Here is a 19,440-nt window from a genome sequence, read left to right as displayed (position 1 = left end):
CCTCCGTTATTTAGAGTTTCCCATTGAACTTTTTTTTGTACGGTTGTAATACTAACATCACGCATATAGCATGTACTTTTACGCTTAAAAAAAAACTCAGATGCTTTGTCAGTATTGAGTTCTCTCTCACACATGCACTCTAAATGTTGAGAGCGTCAAGGCTCTATTCTATCGAAAATGTACACTTTTTTTTTGCATCTAAGGCAACATGCAGTGATAAAAGTGTGTTGAAAATATTGGATAGATCCTTCCTATATTTTCTGAAAATCCCACTGTGATAAAAAAGCAAGTCAAATTTTACTCACTTTTTAAAAAGAATAGGATAGAACAAAAATATCTGGTTGGGTTAGTTAGTAGTCCAACGTGTGAAATCTTATAATATCCGCTCTTTGACAAAAAAAAAAGAGTTCCCCATGTGATAAGAGGGTAAGTTTTTAACACAACAATGAACTCAGATTCTGAAGTGGGGGGTTTATCAGACGGAGAACAAGTGAAACAGTGTGTTTAGATAAGAAATGCTTTGATAATGGCCACTGCAGCAAAAAAAAAAAGAACTCTTTATTTGTAAAACCCCGCCTGTCGATGCCTTTATTCCCCTTCTAATTGAGGGAATGGACTTTTGGAAAGAAGAACAGATGATAACAACATACACACGTTATCTCTATGTATTATTTGTTTGTTCAATAAGGGCGGGGCGTACACTATCACTATCCCCCATTTTAGCCTTATTTTTTAAAAGTGAGGCGTATAAATTCATGCAAAAAAAAAAAAAAAGTTATGTAGTGAGAATTTTTATTAAATCGAAAAAAAAAGTACAGTGTGTGGGTATTTATTTAAGTGTAGACGAACTAGAAGACATGGATCTTCTTCTGGCACCTTCAAATACATTATGCAAGGATAATGCAGTAGGCATAAAAAACCCATTACCAGTGGTGGTGGGGACAGAACTGGATAGATCGCTACTACTACTACTACTAATGGTGCTACTGTCAGACTGAGCGGGGGATAGACTGGGCGACGACAAAAACCCAGTCAAGGAAACTTGCTGAGTTGTGTCCGACATACGTCGCTGGTGAAAGGGAGCACAAGCAGATGTATGAGAAGCAAAAGAGTCGGTCTTTTCAAATGTTCTACCACATTTACAACGGAAAGGCATATTTCTACTTTTTTTTTTTCAAATATAAATAAAGAAAAAAAAAAGTTAAATAAAAATATACGCCCTCCCCCCAGTCATATAACATCGGAGACTATTCCAATGTGTGCAAACACTCCCTTTTTTTAAAAAAGAAGAAGGGGGAGATATATGCCATGATGTCATTGGCGCAAAATTAAGAAAATCGCCATTGAATATCTCTCCTTGATAAAGTATATATGGTCAACCCGATATTCTCTCTTTAATGAAAGCAATTCATCTTGTTGTACGCCCATTCTTGTCCCAATCGTTCTTGGACTATTATTTTTCATGACTGTTTTAAGCCTCACATGATGAACAAAAAAGGATCGTCTAATAAAGTATCTTCTGATGCATTATTTGCATTCTTTTACCAGATATACTACAACTTCCCCCTTTCCCTTTTTGCATCCACACACATACACACACACACGCCGTATTTTCTTTATCAAGCAACAACAAATAGGTTGGCAGTTATTAACTGAGGAAACTGCATATCTAATCATTTTCTGTTTGGCCGTTTTAAAATAAACACACATGTAGCATAGCTTACTCTTTCAAATCGTCTCCCACGAGGATTTGTACAACAAACATGCTTATGTTTTACTTCGTCATTGTAAACATTGTGAAACGAATTTGCGTTCACAACAAAGATTAGAGCCCGCTGCATTTAAGATTTACAAAAAGAAACCGTTTTCCGTGAGCTCTTGGCGCCGCATGATGGAAGAAAGTTCAATAAATCAGTCTGTGTGTGTATGTATTTTATAAGCGGGTAGTTATGAGACCTATTAGAATTCATGCTGGGACACGATCTTTGTCGCTGCATATGAATACGATTCTCATAAAGACAAAGTAGCCCAATATGTGTGATACACCTGATTATCTGAAGTATCTAGCCTTTCAGCAGTCTTACTCATTCGATATGACAACAACAAAAAATTGATTCTGTGTAGTCTCACAAAAGCGGGAGATAATAAGAAGATTCACACGTAACTACACATTTCTCATCTTTGAGCTATCTGTCAATAAGCATTATAACTTAATGAGCTATCATACTTTAATTTTTTTTTCTAAAAGAACTCTTTGCGGCAATTAGCTTAAAAGAAAGCATCATTGTTTTATTTGTTGATAGTCAGTTGCTGCATAATAACGATACTCATACCCTATCACAATAATTTAAATTGTAAATTATTAATAACGAAGGTTACACTTTCTTATTGATGTCACGGACAGCGCTAAACTAGAATTATCTATGGCTAAACATTTCTTGCCTACATACATAATATAACAATCGTCTCGTTACGTTCATTTATGCGAGTAATATTCCTTGAATACGGCTTAAGCTTTTTTTTTTTTTTTTTTGTCAGGACCGTTTCTGTGCCTCTTGTCCAATTAGAGTCCAAGAGCGTGCTATGCAGCCCGTGCATTGGACATTTCTGTCAAGTACCAATTTAAGCATTTCCTAACTTATTGGTCACAGACAAGGGTTAAATCAGGTTCTGATCCTTGCCAAGCAAAACCCCTCATCATACAGACTGCATGTATGTAGTATTGAGCAGTTTATCGATCTTAAATCGAGTGTATTCATGTATGAGGATCATAAGATTTAACAGCATTTAAAGTCTGACCTGGTTGTATTTTCTAAAGCATACCTAGACATGTATGGGGACGAGATTTGATTTTTTAAATACTTGATCAAAACTATCTTAAATTAAAAAACGTGACTAACGTGGGCTTGTTTAAAAGAGAAAAAAAAAAGGGGGGGGAGGACATAATAATAATAATAATTAAAAGCTAGTCAGCTCATTTTTCTTCGATCGATATAATTTGACAATAATTCTCAAGCTAAATACGCATACATGTAATAGACTGATTGAGGAAAAGCATACAACAAGCTCTAAGCAGGTACCTACAGTGACATATAATCAGGATTTATTTATTTCTTCACTTCGCAACTGTTCCAAAATTAGACGAGCTGTCAAATATGCTCTTTGAGCAGGGAACTTCAGTGTAACTTGTCTTATTGCTCAAATATTCGTAATATAATTCATTTCAAAACTCCATCATGTAAAATTAGATAAACCCATTCAGCCTTTTGGAGGGCATATATCTTCTATTATCCATCATGATGGATAGGGGCAATGTGATAAAGACAATGGGTCATTTTAAAGCCTTTAATTTTGCAAATAAGAGAGACCCTATTTGCAAAAGTAAAGAATAAACACCCGGTCAAGACAATATCAGTCCACTTGCTTTTACAAAGGGAGAGGCCATTTTTCTTAAGGACAGACAGGGTGCTCGTAGCCGTAATATTGTGGTTATGATATTTTACAATATAACTTAATAATTTGAACTAGATACAAATTTATTACAACCAGCATAGTTTAAACTAGTATATATGTGTTATAACTTACTTTCAGATACTCGTTTGTACTTTACCTTATTATTTCTGCGTAAGATAAAGATCAAACGAGCCTAAAGGTGAAGGAGTGATGGTAGACCTGTCAAACCAAGTAAAAACCATTCAACATACATATATTCGTAATCACCATATTGTTTTTTGATTGTATATTCTTGTTTCCAAGTCTAAAAGATAGCCAAATCACAGATCTTACGTTATGACTACGTGCACTTTGGCTGTCCCTAAGAAAAGCCATTTTTAAAAGTGCCTAGAAAGACCAGCTACAACACCCTTTTCTCTGTACATTGTACATATCATATGGAAAATTGGAACCACTTACCACATGAACTTCTAGACGCTATATCCTTTTATACACCGTCGACTTTTTCCAATGCAAAGTCGATGGCAGTGAATAAGCAATGGTACAACTTTTATTTAAGCAAGCGATTTAAAACAGTGTCTATTGCTTTGCGATCAACCAATGCAACGCTCAAGCAAATTTTAACATCGCCCTTTCAACCTGGCCAATGGACGAAAGCCATTACATTTGTTGAAATCAATACAGTACCTGATCTAGACTCTATTGATTATGATCAAGATCTCTTCGATCGCTTAATGAAAGAAACACCAAACGTCAAAGTGGTGAGATTTGCAGAGAAAGTACGAGCATGGGCCTACTTTTTGCACATTCTTAAGAACAACCACTGGCAGTTGAGAAAAATCCCAGTAACTTGGGATAAGCGCTTGGCGCCATTCTATTATGAGTGTGCACACCATGTACGAAACACACTCGAATCGCTGCAAATAAACGAATACATGTTTCTTTCTGATTTGAACTTTTCCTTTCTAAAAGAGTTTATCGCATTGAATAGATTGTACATTGATGATGGCTTGATAGGGAGCCCACTGGGTCTGAATAGTATACTCCAGCATACGTCAGGTACACTCTCTATGCTTAATGTGGAATTTCCAGGTGTGTCCGCCATGGGGTCTTATCCAGAAGAAGCTTTGCCGGTGTATCCCAACATCAAGCATATCCAGTTTCTTGATTTTACACCTGAATCAAACGATCAATTATCTGTCTTTACAAACAGCTTTACACGACTGGAGAAATTGGTCATTGTGGGAGATATAGATGCTCCATGGCCGGGAATCCGCGTAGATGATGATACCAAGGAAATATTCTACAAGACCCTTCATGCATTAAAGGCATATAAAATTACTGTCCCAGGGTGTCGTATTGACCTAAGTCACTTTAAAAAGCATCTTACACAACCTGTACGGCTTTTCATTCGAAATTCGGGTCCTGGACATTATGTCATTGGTGATGATAAATCGACTACCCTTGTAAAATCGCAAGACTGTTCGTATATTTCAATGCGATATGAATGCATAGTCGACAATCGTAACAGAAATAGTGGATTTGTGCCAAATATTTTACAAAGCCTAGATGGTAATATAGTGCAGGTGAATCTTCGGGAGATAGCCAGCAATTTGGTCACTACTTTCCTTGATGCACTATTGGAAAGGGAGTATGTAAATTTGCACACCATTGTCGTGAGTGACACAAAACTTTGTGAATATGAATGGGATCCAGAAAGACCAAAAGTGGATCACGTGAAAACGTTGAAATTCTACAACTGTAGTGTGAGTGAAAGGTCATTATTCTCACTATCCCGTAATTATTTCGAAAAGTTGGATTATCTTCAATACAACACGTGTACACCTCGTAAGGAGAAATTGCATTGGATCAACTTTCGTGAAACCGAAATCCATACATTGTGCCTATCTGAAGTGGAGGATCTCGAATATCCAAGACGAAAAAGAAGCAAAGCGCACCCTTGTACCTTTGTCTGTGTTAATATCTTTAGGAATGGTATAAATCTTCGAATGTTTTTAGTGGATCAAAATTCTGTTATTGTAGAAACTAAAGAATCTGTGTCACATGAAATTCTTGACTCAGAAACAACGATTCAAGTTTCTATCGATGTCCAGTCTATTCAAACCATTATATTAAAGTCTCCTACTCGTAAAAAGGATGTTTATATTGATTTGCAAAAGAGTTATTACGCACAGTAAATAAAAAAGAATGTACATATATATAATTTGGAACAAAGTGATTTTTTTTTTTATTATTATTCAACCTTTTTTTGTAGATATATGGTAAAGAGAGAGAGAGAGAGAGAGAGAGCAGGCAAAGGAAAAGATTTAAAGTCTGGCATTAGCAGGGAATTGCTTCATGGCTTGACGAATACCTAAATCCGCCATAATTTCTTCTGAACCACCCAAGATAGCACCAAACTTGTAGGTTCTCTGGAAGGCTTCAACAGCACGACCCATACCAGTCTTGGTGATACCACGACCACCAAAGATTTGACAAGCGTCATCAGAGACGTTATGAGCGACACGAGTGGTTTGGTATTTCAAGAGCGCGATAGGACCAGCCAATTTAACGGATTGTTCAGCGTAAGACATGTTACACATTTGGTAGGTAATGTTCTCAAGCCAGTTCTCGACGGCTTCCAATTGAGCGACCATGGCCGCAAGCTTGTTACGGATCACAGGTTGATCGATTAAACGCTTACCGAAAACCTTTCTTTGGTTGGCCCATTTGAAGCAATCTTCAATAATGGCACGAGTGCCACCTGTCACGGCACCACAAATGTACCAACGTTCGTGGTTGAAGTTATACATGATAACTTGGAAACCTTGACCTTCCTTACCAAGAATGTTCTCAGCGGGAACCTTGACATTTTCAAAAGTGATGTAAGATGTACCGGCAGAGGGAGAGTAAGAGGTCTTGATTTGCTTGGTTTCGATGTTATCATCACGCTCGACAAAGAACATGGTCATACCCTTTTCAGTGGTAGCAGCCACGGTAAAGTAATCACAGAAAACACCATTGGTGATCCACTTCTTAACACCGTTTAAGATGAAATGCTTACCATCAGCTGTTCTGGTAGCAGTAGCGCGAATACGAGCAACATCAGAACCAGCATAAGGTTCAGTGATAGCTAAACAGATACGCTTCTTACCAAGAAGGACCTCGGGTACCACCTTGGCCTTGAGAGCAGGGCTACCAAAGTTGAAGATGGGAGGAAGACCGATACTGTAACCAGAAGAAATACCATCACAGAAACCTGGTGTACCAAGTCTGGCAGTCTCTTGATGAGCAATCAACTCATGGAAATAATCAAACTTCTCGGGTTCGATACCGCCAGGGAGTTTTAAACCCTTGAGCCAAGGACCGGGACCAATTTGTGTGGCCAGGACACCAGCTTCACCCAACTTGGCATATAATTCCTTGGAAGGATAAGTGCCTTGGTCTTCAGCTTGGATAGCTTCGGGCTTGATCTCATCATAAATAGCACGAATGGATTGACGGAAGTGAGTGTGACTGTCACTATTTGACACAGAAAATAAAAAAAAGAGGGTTAGTAATCACAAGAAAAAAAGGGGGGTGTGGGTAACTCAATTACTTGAAATAGGGACTCTTGAATCCCATCCAAAAACTAGGCTCGGCGTAAGGGACAGTAGAAAGTTCACCGTGAGCAGGAATATTGACTTGAGAGACTTCACCTTCAATCACACCAATCTTGATACGAGGAGCATATTTGACCAGTACTTCTTGACGATGAAGACCATAGAAATCCTCTGTTGTTAAGGGGGGAGAATGTAAATAAACGACCATATATGTTTATATTTGTTTTTTTTAGTTTTACCAGTAACATCCTTTCCACCTAATTCAACCAAAATCTGACTTCCACCAGGATGTAATTGGGCAAAGGTGGATACGTTGTAAACAGCACCATCAATAATCAACCAAAGATCATCTTCTGTGTTATGTTTGGCCACTTCGGCTCTGGTATATGACTTTAATTCTGGCATTGAAAAAAAAAAAGAAAAAAAAAAAAAGAGTAGGGGGAGGATAAAGAAAAAGAGAAAAGCTGTAAAGACACCTTTTATTACGATTTATGTGTAGGTGGGAATAATTACACAGATTTTCATCAAAATGTGGAGTAAGAATTGCATGTGAAAACGTATATGTGTGTATGTCATCACAATATGCGGAAGCTTAAAAAAATAAATAGGTTGGGTGGTATGATATTTAATGATCTGGTGATTTCTTACGCAACACCTTGTTTTGGAGGCCAAAAAACGATGTCTGAACTTGCTCTACCAGTGTAGACCAAGGCATAGTGATGACAGGTGGTTGAGAAAACACCAAATAATCATATCCTTCCTCTAAAGTTAGACGGTTATCCCATCTTTTTTAACTTGTTGCAGTACGTACCTTTGACTTTGAGTCGAGGATAAACGGTTTGAATCGCTGCCTTGAGACGACGATCCGCTCTGTTTCGGATCACGGCAGATTTACCAATCTGCTTCTTACCTGTAATGATCCCCACTCGATTAACCGTGTTCGTCTCATTGACCATCATTTTCAACGAAAAGGCATCAGCACGATGTTGTAATTTAGACTGTTTTGAAAATATGCTTGTCATTCGCTTTGTCGTAATACCTGGGATTTTCATTTCAGGGTGTAACAAATAATACCAAAGGCGGGGAGAAACAAAAAATAAAAAAATAAAAAAAAAACTGGCTCCCTCCTCCCCCAAGAAATGGGTCCTTCTCTCTTTTTTCACACAAAAAATTATGCAAACTTTTATCAAATCAATTCACGACAAACACCAAATACAAACCTTATTAAATCGTCAAAATGAACGTGATATTCTAAAAGAAAAAGATAACCATGGTGACACCTTGCTTCATTTCGCTTGTCGGATACATTGTCTCGACGTCATTAAGCTACTCATTGCCCATGGTGCTGATCCCGAAGCTGTTAATGAGCATGGTAAAGAAAACAAGAGTCACCGTAAAAAAAAAAAACTGAGTAGCCCTCCCAATTCTAGGAAGAAGACCGATACATGAAGCTATTGAGTCGATCGAATGCGTATCTTATTTGGTAAACACTTGCCATATTGATGTCAACGCAATGAAACGAGGTGATTGGACACCCGTGATGAGTGCAGGTTAAGCATGTCAAAAATGATCTGGTAGAGTTCTTGTAACTAAGCAGTCTTTTTTTTTTCTTTTATCAATAGCATTGAAAGGAAACCTGGATACCGTAAAGATTCTGGTGGATGGAGGTGCGTTGTTGAGCCGAACCACGAGAGACGGTCGAACTGCATTGTATCTAGCAGTACAAGAAGGTAAAAAAAGCGGAGCAAGAATGTTTTTCTATTTTATCTAAAGAAAAAAAAAACGTTTCAAATGGAGGTCACATCCAGCTGTCAAAATACCTGACAGATGCGTACCCAGGGGCCATAACACAGGCCACTAAATCGGGGAGATTACCTACGCAAGCGGCAGCTGCTTTGGAAGATACGACGTCAGCTTATATAATAACGAGATATTTATTATCCCACACTTCTGATGAGACAAAGGTGCTGGCCCACCGTGACAACTCGGGCCGAAATATTTTGCTGGATGCAGCGGTGGCACAGAACATTCAACTGCTCCAGTTTTTATTGGATACTGCTGGAGCGGATCCAAATGATTCGGATTCACTTGGTCGCAACATGATTCATCACGCTGCCATGATGGGACACTCCCACCTATTACAATTGTTGAGTGGGTTCAAGGTCGATTGGAACTCACCTGATGCCTGGGATGCTTGGACTCCTCTGATGCATGCTGCCAGACAAGGCCATTTACACGTCGTAAAGTATCTAGTAGATGTCATTCATGTGAGTGTCGATTGCAAAGACAAGCAAGGAAGAACTGCTTTGGATATAGGTATTTGTTTATAAAACTTTCTTTGTAATCGTCAGAAAAAGGCTATATTAATAGAGCATTCTTGTATAGCTCGTTTATGGAAACACACGCTAGTGGAAGAATACTTGTTAGAAAAGGTGGGGTAGAGTCATGTGCTCTACTCCCAATATTCATATGAAAGCTAAACAATAATAAAAAGGGGTTTTTATTTGCTGTTTTCTCTTTCTCTCTCACTCTCTCTTTTTTATTTATTTTTAATTGAACAAATGGTGACAAAATTGATCCAACCGTGTGCTAGTCAAGGATGCTGTGTTGTAGAAAATGGATTGGATTTCCTGACTGCCGATTCAGCTAATAAATTGATCTTGTCAAAGAAAGCCAATCCTACCGCTGTTATTCATGAATTGTGTGACACCGTGTACCAAATGCCAAATAGTCTTGTCCGGCTTGCCACAGATGTCTGGTCCCACGTAAAGAACGAACCCAAGAAACCTTCCTGGTGCATACAGACCACGGTTGTCATGGGATTTTTACAAGCTTTTCGGGATCAGTCGCAAACCAACAGCTTAGAATTCTGGAGACTCATGCTGATTGCACCGAGCTTAATTAAACCCATCATGTCTAGAACAGAAGCGGAAATTATCCCTATCAAAACAAGAAACCTGTGTGGCATTTTAAGCAAGATGGATTCGGAAGAGACAGGCTCTCGTACATTGGATGCTGAATGGATGTCTGCTATTTCTACCTGGGAAAGAATATGCGGTTCCTCTTTGAAGACTCGATTGGCTTTAGATCCGCCTGTCTCGGATGAAAAGATAGTCATGTATATCCACGGTGGCGCGTATTGTACCATGAGCGCACAAACACATCGAACATTGACCCATAAAATCAGTAAAGCTACCAAGCGAAGGGTTCTAGGTGAGTAATTGTTTATAGTCCAGTAAAAATTATTCATTAACCCATTGTGAATACATCAGCTGTCAATTACCGTTTAGCACCAGAAACTAGGTTTCCTGGGGCATTGTTTGATGTTGTGCAAAGTTTCCTTTATTTGATTGATGGCAATGACAAACACCGTTTCAAGCCAAGCAACATTTTGGTCATGGGTGACTCGGCAGGTGGAGGGCTTTGTCTGGCCATGATGCTTTATTTGCGAGACCACGGCTTACCTCAACCCGAAGGAGCGGCACTATTATCAGTAAGAATAAGATTTTTTTTAATTGTTTGTTATTGAAATCATTCTAATCAGAATAATGTTATGTTTATGAATTTAGCCATGGGTTGACCTGACATTCTCTTATCCCAGTTGGAAGGATGCCTCCCTGTACGACTACCTACCATCGAATCCAGCACAGTTGAAGTCAGTGAATCCGGCACTGCTTTATTTGGATGACCAAGAGCTCATTCGTCATCCTTATGTGTCTCCTATTTTTGCAGACAATTTCGATAATATGCCTCCTATCTTGATCCAATCCGGAGGCTGTGAATCACTTCGGGATGAGATTTGTGATTTAACTGACAAGATCCAAAAATCGAAATGTACCATGGTACACCATGAAATCTATGAGGTCAGTGAGAGAGTGAGAGTGAGAGAGAATATTAGGGCAAAACTTCAATAAATAACAGGGTTTAAGGTTGTGTCTGTGTTACTTAAGGTTACATTAAAATTTATTTTTCTGTAGGATATGGTTCATGTTTTCCAGGCCTTTCCGTTCAAGAAGTCGATGGATGCAATTGAAAGCATTGGGTGGTGGTCTAAAGTGGGTATTCCGCTGATTACACAGTGGCAATCTCGATCTCAAGAACTATCCATAAACGACATTCTGGATTAAAATCTACCCGAGCGTGCGCGGTAGTAGTCGATCTTTCTCTCTTATTAAGGAGTTGTTATTTAAACACTTATACGTAATTCTAAATTAAAAAAGATTTTCGATGGGTGGGGCCATGTAAAAAAATAAAATAAAAAAAATAAAAAAACGTGTTTAGAGAAAGAGAGTGTGTGTGTGTGTGTGGATCCGGAGAGGCCCTTGTTCACATGTAACATAAAGAAATCGACTGAGAAAGAGAATAAGATACCCCTTTCCCTTATTGCCTCTTTACTACTAGTAAAGACAATAGATTCGAGACGTTTCTATCAGTAGATTCTATCTCTGATTTTTGTTTTGTTTGGAATCTGAATGATGATAATCCACATTACTTAATTTCCAAAATAGCTTAAAATAAGAGTCATTATAACCAAATTGGTAATCTTTACAAAAATAGGCCCTCCTTTTATTGTCAAGGCTACCTGGTGGGAATTGACTAGAGTCTAACTAAATTAGACCACACGAATATGTGCCTGAGGAAATAGAAATGACGTACTTTTTCACAATTATTAAAATATGCAAGAATTCCTTTGCAGTTCAGACCAAGTCACTTAGATTGGCGATCCTACAAAGCTAAAATCCCCTTCCAGCAGAGGCAATTGCTTTTCTTTTTTTTTATTGAGTGGGGGGTTGAAGCTTATATTGACGTCATCAACATAAGCGAAAGAAAGTTACTTGAGCCTCCTTTGTGTGGAATATGTTTATTATGAGCTTCTAGACCCCCCTAAAGAGGAGTTCTAAATGGGGAAAAGTGTATGCACATCAACATCATTAAAAAAATATGACAACCTACGATCCTTTTTCCCCTTTTAAAAAAAAACGACCCCTATTTTTTTTTTTTTTTTTTTACTTGTATGCTGTTTTTATTTTCGTTCTTTTTCTTCCGCTAAACTTATTTAAAACGCGTATATAAAGCAACCCCAAATTACAAACAAAAATAAAAAAAAATAAAAAATTGCCAAAAAAAAATAAAAATTAGGGACAACCACCACTAAAATAAAATATGACTACAATGATGCTTCCACACGAAGACGTTGGCATGGACGAACAACAACAACCTTCTATTCGACTTCAGCCACCTACGGATGACAATACAGAGGAACGTCTCAACCAAATCGATGAATTAAAGTATTTCCTAGGCACAGCCACCAACGACTGGGAATCAGACCGACAAGTGCACTCATTTCCTTTACCTACAGGCGAAAGCCTTTCATGCGTCTTTTGGAACGACTTATTTCATGTGACAGGCACAGATATTGTGCGCACTTTACTCTATCGATTTCATCTGTTTGGTAGACCAGTCACAAACCTCAAAAAGTTTGAAGAAGGCATCTTTTCCGATTTACGTAATTTAAAGCCTGGTATGGATGCATCCTTGGAAGAACCCAAATCAGAATTCCTTGAAATGCTCTATAAAAACAATTGCATAAGAACCCAAAAGAAGCAGAAAGTCTTCTTTTGGTTCTCGGTGCCTCATGATCGATTATTCTTGGACGCCTTAGAAAGAGACCTCAAAAGAGAAAAGATGAATCTTGAACCAACATCCGTCGCCATTGCTGAACCAGCCACTTCTTTATCCTTGGATACAACACAGGAATTGTTCGATCAGCTAAGAAAATCCATGTCCTTATCAGCAGTCGCTGCTGCCCACGCCATGGATGAACTTCCTTTGGCTACTACCGCAGGTAATTAATCTTTTTTTGTGTGTATCATTATAATAAACAAAAATAATAAGAGATGGTAATACCTCTTGTTTTTTAAACTACCCCCCATTTTTTGTCTTTTCAATTACTATTTTTTTTTGGCTATTTTATTGACTTTACCCACCCCTCATCTCCATAATCATTATTAGACGAGATACAGGATGATTGGCCCACTCCAAAGTTAGGTCATAGAACTACCCGCTCTCTCTCCTCCATCATCATCCCTCCAACAACGCCTTCTGAACAAACAAGCTTCTCTGCTGGCACCTCTCCCAAATCTTCCCATCTTGACCTCTACCCTTCAAAATCCTTTGATGAAAAGCAAAAAATATTTGGTGCATTTTCTCTCTTTGAAGGTTCTCCTAGTTACAAACAACGTCAGCGGAGAAGAACCTTATCTTTTAATTTCATGGATGAAGATCATGGAGGAAGTAGACTCGAATTAGCAGCCATGAATGCAGGTTTAGCCATAATCAACCCGCATAATCTATTTCAAAATAATCAAAGCCAAAATAATCATCATCACCATCATCACCATCAACACCACCATGAACAACCCTCCTCCGAAAAGGTCTATACGTGTCCTTTACCTCAATGTGCTCGATTATTCAAAAGACTCGAACACCTCAAAAGACACTTTCGAACTCATACAATGGAAAGACCTTATTCATGCAATATGTGTGGTAAACATTTCTCTCGAACGGATAACCTTGCTCAGCATAAAAAGACCCATAATCGCACAAGATCCTCTTCCGTCATTAGCCGATGCAATAGCAGCAGTAGCAGTAGTAAATTAGCTACGGCTTCTCCTGACGTTGATCATGCTACTACCATGAGAAGAAAACGTGCCTCCTCACTTCGTAACAATTGCAGTGAAATCATTGATAAACTGGCAGTCCTATCCAGCCATGATGCTCCTGTCATTCCAGCTGTAAACATGGATTATTTCTCTTACAGAGGGGATGATTTGCGTGGAAGTACAACCAGTCCTTCTGGCTCTGCACCCTTAAGCGACGAAGAAGTCATGTACAATCACAACTATGAAATACCTTACCAAGTAACAGACGAGGATATCTACATGACGGATGAAAATGAAATGAATCATGCCGAGTCTACAGTCATGTATGACGAAGAAGATGAACATAGACAACCTACTCATGATCAATCTCTCATGTGGCACCCAACAAACTCTTCGCCCTTGTTATTTCATACACCTCCACAGCAACAACAACAGCAACAACAACAACAAGAATATTATCATCGTTTATCTTGGTATTCCTCCATCGACGATAAAAGTGTATCGCCCAATTCTTCACCTTCTTCCATGTATGATAACTCTCCCGTGTATTCGTGGCAAACCTAAATAACTCCCTTTCTCCCGATTGTGCCTCTCCTTTTTTCCACTCTCTATGATTTCTATTATGATGACCTATCCCATTTTTATGTATTTAACCTTTGCCGATCTATTATTGTAAATTACAAGATTATATATATATATATACTTTATATATACGTGTATATGTTCACAAACAACCCCCTATGTATGTATCTTTTTTTGCGTCAAACTATGCCCCGTCTTTTTCTTTTTTAAATAAATATTTTTTACCCGATGATAATTAAACCTGATTGATATACTATTTATTTAATGAAAAACAAATAAAAAAAGGAGCATGAGAGAAAGATGTAAATATTAATTATTTTGGTTTTTTATGGGTAAAAGGAATCTATAAAAACTTAAGAAGAGGCCTCGGGCTTCTTGGCGACAAAGAAAAACATGGGAGTGAACAAGTTCTTTTGGGCACCAGCAACTAAAGCATCAGCAGCGGTTTCCAAAAACTTTTGGGTCTCGACAGTACCCTTGGGAGCCAAACCAAGCTTTTCCAACACACGCACAAAGTTGGTGGTGGTGAAACGACCAGCCTTGGTCATGGCAAGTGTAGTAAGCATATCCTTGACAGTTTGACACTTTCTAAGATCACCTTCAAGAGGATAATACCAGTTGATGCTATCACCGACATTAGCCATATCTTGGTTCATCAACACATCAAAACCAACGTTCTTAAGGGCTTGCACACACTCTTGGGTCTTGCGCATCTTGGGAATACCGTTACCGATCTCGATACCATGAGCAATCTCTCTGTGTTCAGCGTTGTTCTCATCGAAATCATCAGTCATACACCATTCATAACAACCGAAGCTTCCTCCGGGCTTTAACACACGGTAGATCTCACCATAAACACCTTCAAAGACAGGTGCGTGACAAGTAGCCTCAATAGCATAGACAGCATCAAAGGTGTTGGCTTCGAAAGGCATCTCCATAAAGTTACCCTAATCATACATGTATTAGCCCTTCCATCCCATCCTTATCACATCTCTCTCTCTCTCTTATTTTACCTTGACGAATTCGGTTTGGTCTTGCAATAATTCCTTGGCGGCATAATGAGTAGCTCTTTGAACTTGGTAGGCATTGTTGTTTAAACCAGTAACATGGGCACCGGTGAAATGAGCAATTTCACGAGCAGGACCACCGACACCACAACCAACGTCAAGAACACGCATATCCTTCTTGATACCAATGTTGGCAGCTAAATAATGCTCATGGCGAGCAATAGCGCGGTTGAACTCTTCACCAACATAGTAACGACAGAAATGGAAACTGGTACCCCAACCTATTAAAGCAATGTCAATATTCCACACACATTCTTCTTATCCCAAGACTCTTTCACTTACCATATTCATAGAAATCGGTAGCCAAGTTGTAGTAAGAGTTGACAAGAGAGGTGTAACCATCTAATCTCTTATCCTCATCTTCCTTGGTCTCGTTCTCGGGCTTCTTCCACATCTTGAGGTAGGTGTCAGTAGCAACGTTATGAACATCGGCATTCTTGGAACTCAAGTTGGCAAGGAGACCACTCTTGATCTTGTTTCCGTGAAGGGCACGAGCAAAGGCAATATCCTCAGAGTTTTGAGCTGAAACAGTTCCTGCAGTCATGTTAAGATGAAAAGTATAATCCTTGTTGAAAAGAGATGATGATGTTTTTTTTTTTTCGGGCTTCTCGTTTATTATTTTATTTGGCTTTGAATTGAGCTGCAATCCCGTCCGACATCTGCTACAATGTCCGGCTACCTTTTTTATTCTCTCATTGGTCTACCCTCCCCACCCTCTTTCTCGCCCGCCTTTTTATCGCTATCACGGCCCCCGTTCTTTCCATCCTTTTGCTTGTGTTTTTTTTTTTTTAATCTTTTATTCCCTTCTTTCTTTTTGCTTAATCCACAGCAAAAAAAAACTGTTGATTAGGGTCATAGCGTACGAGGTGTAACCGTACATTTGTTATTGGCCAGATATTCAAGGACAGTTGACAGTCCTTCCCATCCAGATAAATAAACAAAATATAGCACATGCCAAAAAAAAACCTTCTTTTCCTAATGAATTTTAAAGCATCCATTGTCTTCAACTCAACGCGTATTTTACATTAGATCCAGCTGTCAACATGTATATTTCGGTTGATGCTTTTTTTTTAAAAACAAAAAAAAACCTTAAGCTCATACTTTTATTTTTGTGCGCGATACAATCACACCAGTTGTGTGCACCTTCTTAAATTATCATCTAGGTAAACAGGACCGCCTACCAATACAACGGCTCGCAATACAATTTATCTGTTGTTCCAGGTATTCCCATTCTAATGACTTAATTGCGTGTTACACAGTGTGACCGCTCTTCTTCTGATTGTAGCACACATCATAAGGCTATATGCACTAAAAAAAATTCAGGTTACTCGATTTCAGGCACATACAAACAAAGAATCCTAAATATCGATTCGTAGTTATAATAAGTGAGATACACAACGGAAATTTTTTATTTTACTGAAACTTGTTCTATCTTTATCCGAAATCACTATATATTCTGATGTCAACACAGACTGTGTTTAGTAGAGATAGATTAAGATGATTGCATCCAAGTTGGAATGAAGGAGTTGACAATATACAAGGGCGCTTTAAGATTATTATTTATTTTTACTGTAATGTGGAGAGGAGCTAATTTGTTCGGGACCCTTCTAAATTCGTGATTTTTTTTATTTCTTTGGTCCTTCTTCACACTGCGATGCGTCACTTTTAAAATGCACCCAACTGCGCAATTGTTTGGGGGGATATACAAGTGTGCTAAGAATTTTTAAAAGATCTTTACGTTTACTACTAAAACAAAATAGCCATATCATAATGACGACAGTTAGTATTGAAATCATCATCCAGCATATTCGATCGTTGTAGCGCGACGTTTTTTTTTTTTTTTGTACCGATAGAACCTTTTTTATTGTTGTAGTGAAATTTTATTTTGGCTATAACAGATCATTTCTAAACATAGTGACATGATGCCTTACTTTATGTAAACCCTGTAATAGACTTATGTTGTTAAAAACTATAAATCAGACCTGCATTTGTCTGAATGCTATTATATTCAGATTATTTCATTCATTATCCCAACCGCATGGGTCCAGATATATAATAAAAAAACTCGGTTGATATCGAGTCTTTTTCTTTTGGTTATCGATTGATGTATGAGCATTGACAGAATGTTCTCCTTTAGAAAAAAAAATGCGCCTGGCAAAAATGATCTGTATTGCATGTGATTTTATCGGAGATTAAACTGTTTGGTACTACATCCTACCATTGTGTGGCGTTGTCAGCTTTTTTCTGCTGGTTTTTTTTTCTTTTAGTCTTCATGTACCTATGGTCGGTCATGCGCTGATTACTTTGATTGTCAAATGGAGAAAAAGGGGGTGGAACCTACATAAAGTATAGAAGATGGAGTTATTATAGCACTCAGATTCTTCTTCTTTTATCAGCCCTTGAAATTTAGATGATTTATTATTCACAGTTGAAAATACTTCTGTAAATTTCTATTTGCATAAACTTATAGTTGACCAATTTGTGCTATTCTGTAACCCCAATCAGGCTAAAATTTAGAAAATAAAAAATCTAAGGTTGTTTTGCACATGCGATTGTAGCTTTAAAGGATACTTTTTTTATGGCCATAAAAATATCCATCATGCCAAAAGATCAACATGTCATACTCTACTTAAAATAATAAAAAGTCAAAAAGAGTTTGAAAGATAAGTCTTTGTTACAGACAATAAGAATCTTATAGAAGAACTATTATCCGAGCATAATAAGCTATTATCTATACAGAAATAAAGAATTAAAAAAGACTGTAAATAGCAGTGAAAGTCATAGGATGCAGGGATATCGGTTAATATTTTTGCATTTAAGTTTACCAAAAGATTGTCTTTCAGCAGTGAGACTTCATCACATAAGGCACATTTACATCGTACTTGTCAAAGCCGCCATTTGGAAACATTGTGCAACACTTAGAAAAAGCTGTTTGGAGTGATCAAGCTCAATATTGCTGGAGTATGGCAAACACGGAAATGATTAGAATTTTTACTTTGGCTAATGGCAAATGAGTTAATAAAATCTCAATTGTTTTATATTTTTCAGGTGATACATACACCTGTTACAGCTTTTTGCATTAAACGAATTGGTGAAACCTTGGATTTTAAAACGACGCTTTTCAAGGGCAATTGTGTCAGGAACAAATAGCTTGTGATTGACCATAAGTGAACCAAACAGTGTAACTATGATATAACGGGGAAAGTTATATTATAGCAACGTCTTCATAACTTGTTTATTTAATTTGAAAGACATTTTTTGCTTTTGAGTGCTTTCGTACTCTAAATTATTGTGAGCAGAAGCTCAGAAAAATAAAGTTCTTGGCGATATAAATGCGATTTCATAAGATAATACCTTACAATGTACTTACTACGACTAGGACGGCGTTAGTTCCAAAGGTATTTATTTTTAACATTTTACACTGTAAAAAATAGTAGTTTAAGTGAATTAGAGGACGTCGTTGTAAAAGAAAAATAAATTACTAGAATTTTGACATAGAATTTAACCGGTTATATGTAGAGAATTGTAGCTTCATGTTTATCTATCTATTACTAGAAAAAAAGGAAATAAATCTCGAGTCGTCTCAGAGCATAAGACTATTCGCCCTATATTAGGGGTTTTTTTTTTAAATATTAGAGCAGATTTTTTTCAGGAACTCAAAATTAATTTATAGCATGTATAAGGGTATACTTCATTCAAGGATGCATTTTTCTAGGATAGTTATCATCCATCCATTCATTAGTTAGCTTCGCTAAGTTCGAATTTTATCTCCCAACAGTTGTCACATATTTTTTAAATATTCAAAACGCGCTTTTTGATTATCTTAAGCGAGCTTAATAAGATGGGTACTATGCCGTTAACATGTTCGTAGTAATATTTATATAAAAAGACTGCAATTGACATAAGGAGCTCCTCTGATGTAGCTTGTAGTTACTTTAGTATAATTAAACAAAGGATCTGTTTTTATAATAATTCCAGGTCAGTACATTTTGTCTTGGCATCAGCATATAATTATTAGTCAAAAATATTTGTTCTAGATAAGGTATTTGAGTCATACGCTATTTTCAGAAAATA

At 37.7% G+C, this 19,440-nt stretch overlaps 8 protein-coding genes across 8 annotated transcripts; 4 read left to right on the top strand and 4 right to left on the bottom strand.

Annotated features, from left to right (window-relative positions):
- Nucleotides 1–771: 771 nt before the first annotated feature.
- Nucleotides 772–1,161, bottom strand: EV154DRAFT_502693 (uncharacterized protein). Its single transcript, XM_051600824.1, has one exon. It carries the CDS (start codon nucleotides 1,154–1,156, stop codon nucleotides 830–832), a length of 327 nt encoding a protein of 108 aa, XP_051459589.1. The 5' UTR covers nucleotides 1,157–1,161; the 3' UTR covers nucleotides 772–829.
- Nucleotides 1,162–3,870: 2,709 nt separating this feature from the next.
- EV154DRAFT_502691 (uncharacterized protein) lies at nucleotides 3,871–5,667 on the top strand. Its single transcript, XM_051600823.1, has one exon. The coding sequence runs from the start codon at nucleotides 3,891–3,893 to the stop codon at nucleotides 5,649–5,651; it is 1,761 nt and encodes a 586-aa protein (XP_051459588.1). The 5' UTR covers nucleotides 3,871–3,890; the 3' UTR covers nucleotides 5,652–5,667.
- An 8-nt stretch (nucleotides 5,668–5,675) lies between these two features.
- EV154DRAFT_440322 (acyl-CoA dehydrogenase/oxidase) lies at nucleotides 5,676–7,533 on the bottom strand. Its single transcript, XM_051596920.1, has 3 exons — nucleotides 7,295–7,533; nucleotides 7,052–7,226; nucleotides 5,676–6,975 (listed from the first exon to the last, which is right to left on the bottom strand). Exons 1-3 carry the CDS (start codon nucleotides 7,458–7,460, stop codon nucleotides 5,781–5,783), a joined length of 1,536 nt encoding a protein of 511 aa, XP_051459587.1. The 5' UTR covers nucleotides 7,461–7,533; the 3' UTR covers nucleotides 5,676–5,780.
- A 147-nt stretch (nucleotides 7,534–7,680) lies between these two features.
- EV154DRAFT_561627 (uncharacterized protein) lies at nucleotides 7,681–8,107 on the bottom strand (the record flags this gene model as incomplete). Its single annotated transcript, XM_051605685.1, has 2 exons — nucleotides 7,681–7,817; nucleotides 7,867–8,107. The coding sequence occupies 2 exons, from the start codon at nucleotides 8,105–8,107 to the stop codon at nucleotides 7,681–7,683; spliced, it is 378 nt and encodes a 125-aa protein (XP_051459586.1).
- A 572-nt stretch (nucleotides 8,108–8,679) lies between these two features.
- Nucleotides 8,680–9,385, top strand: EV154DRAFT_417438 (ankyrin repeat-containing domain protein; the record flags this gene model as incomplete). Its single annotated transcript, XM_051595791.1, has 2 exons — nucleotides 8,680–8,785; nucleotides 8,853–9,385. Coding segments are annotated over 2 exons (639 nt in total), but the record flags the coding sequence as incomplete, so codon positions are not given.
- Nucleotides 9,386–9,580: 195 nt separating this feature from the next.
- On the top strand, nucleotides 9,581–11,338 carry EV154DRAFT_502673 (alpha/beta hydrolase fold-domain-containing protein). Its single transcript, XM_051600822.1, has 4 exons — nucleotides 9,581–10,268; nucleotides 10,328–10,548; nucleotides 10,625–10,918; nucleotides 11,033–11,338. Exons 1-4 carry the CDS (start codon nucleotides 9,617–9,619, stop codon nucleotides 11,180–11,182), a joined length of 1,317 nt encoding a protein of 438 aa, XP_051459584.1. The 5' UTR covers nucleotides 9,581–9,616; the 3' UTR covers nucleotides 11,183–11,338.
- A 702-nt stretch (nucleotides 11,339–12,040) lies between these two features.
- On the top strand, nucleotides 12,041–14,534 carry EV154DRAFT_502671 (STE like transcription factor-domain-containing protein). The gene is made up of 2 exons (XM_051600821.1): nucleotides 12,041–12,900; nucleotides 13,068–14,534. The coding sequence occupies exons 1-2, from the start codon at nucleotides 12,219–12,221 to the stop codon at nucleotides 14,279–14,281; spliced, it is 1,896 nt and encodes a 631-aa protein (XP_051459583.1). The 5' UTR covers nucleotides 12,041–12,218; the 3' UTR covers nucleotides 14,282–14,534.
- On the bottom strand, nucleotides 14,517–16,010 carry EV154DRAFT_502670 (sterol 24-C-methyltransferase). The gene is made up of 3 exons (XM_051600820.1): nucleotides 15,649–16,010; nucleotides 15,313–15,587; nucleotides 14,517–15,246 (listed from the first exon to the last, which is right to left on the bottom strand). The coding sequence occupies exons 1-3, from the start codon at nucleotides 15,908–15,910 to the stop codon at nucleotides 14,653–14,655; spliced, it is 1,131 nt and encodes a 376-aa protein (XP_051459582.1). The 5' UTR covers nucleotides 15,911–16,010; the 3' UTR covers nucleotides 14,517–14,652.
- Between the last annotated feature and the right edge of the window lie 3,430 nt (nucleotides 16,011–19,440).

This window comes from Mucor mucedo, assembly GCF_025094135.1.
Source record: "Mucor mucedo strain NRRL 3635 chromosome Unknown EV154scaffold_27, whole genome shotgun sequence".
Lineage (NCBI taxonomy): Eukaryota > Fungi > Mucoromycota > Mucoromycetes > Mucorales > Mucoraceae > Mucor > Mucor mucedo.
Note: the sequence above shows the minus strand (reverse complement) of the source record. Positions and strands in the feature narration are given on the sequence as shown.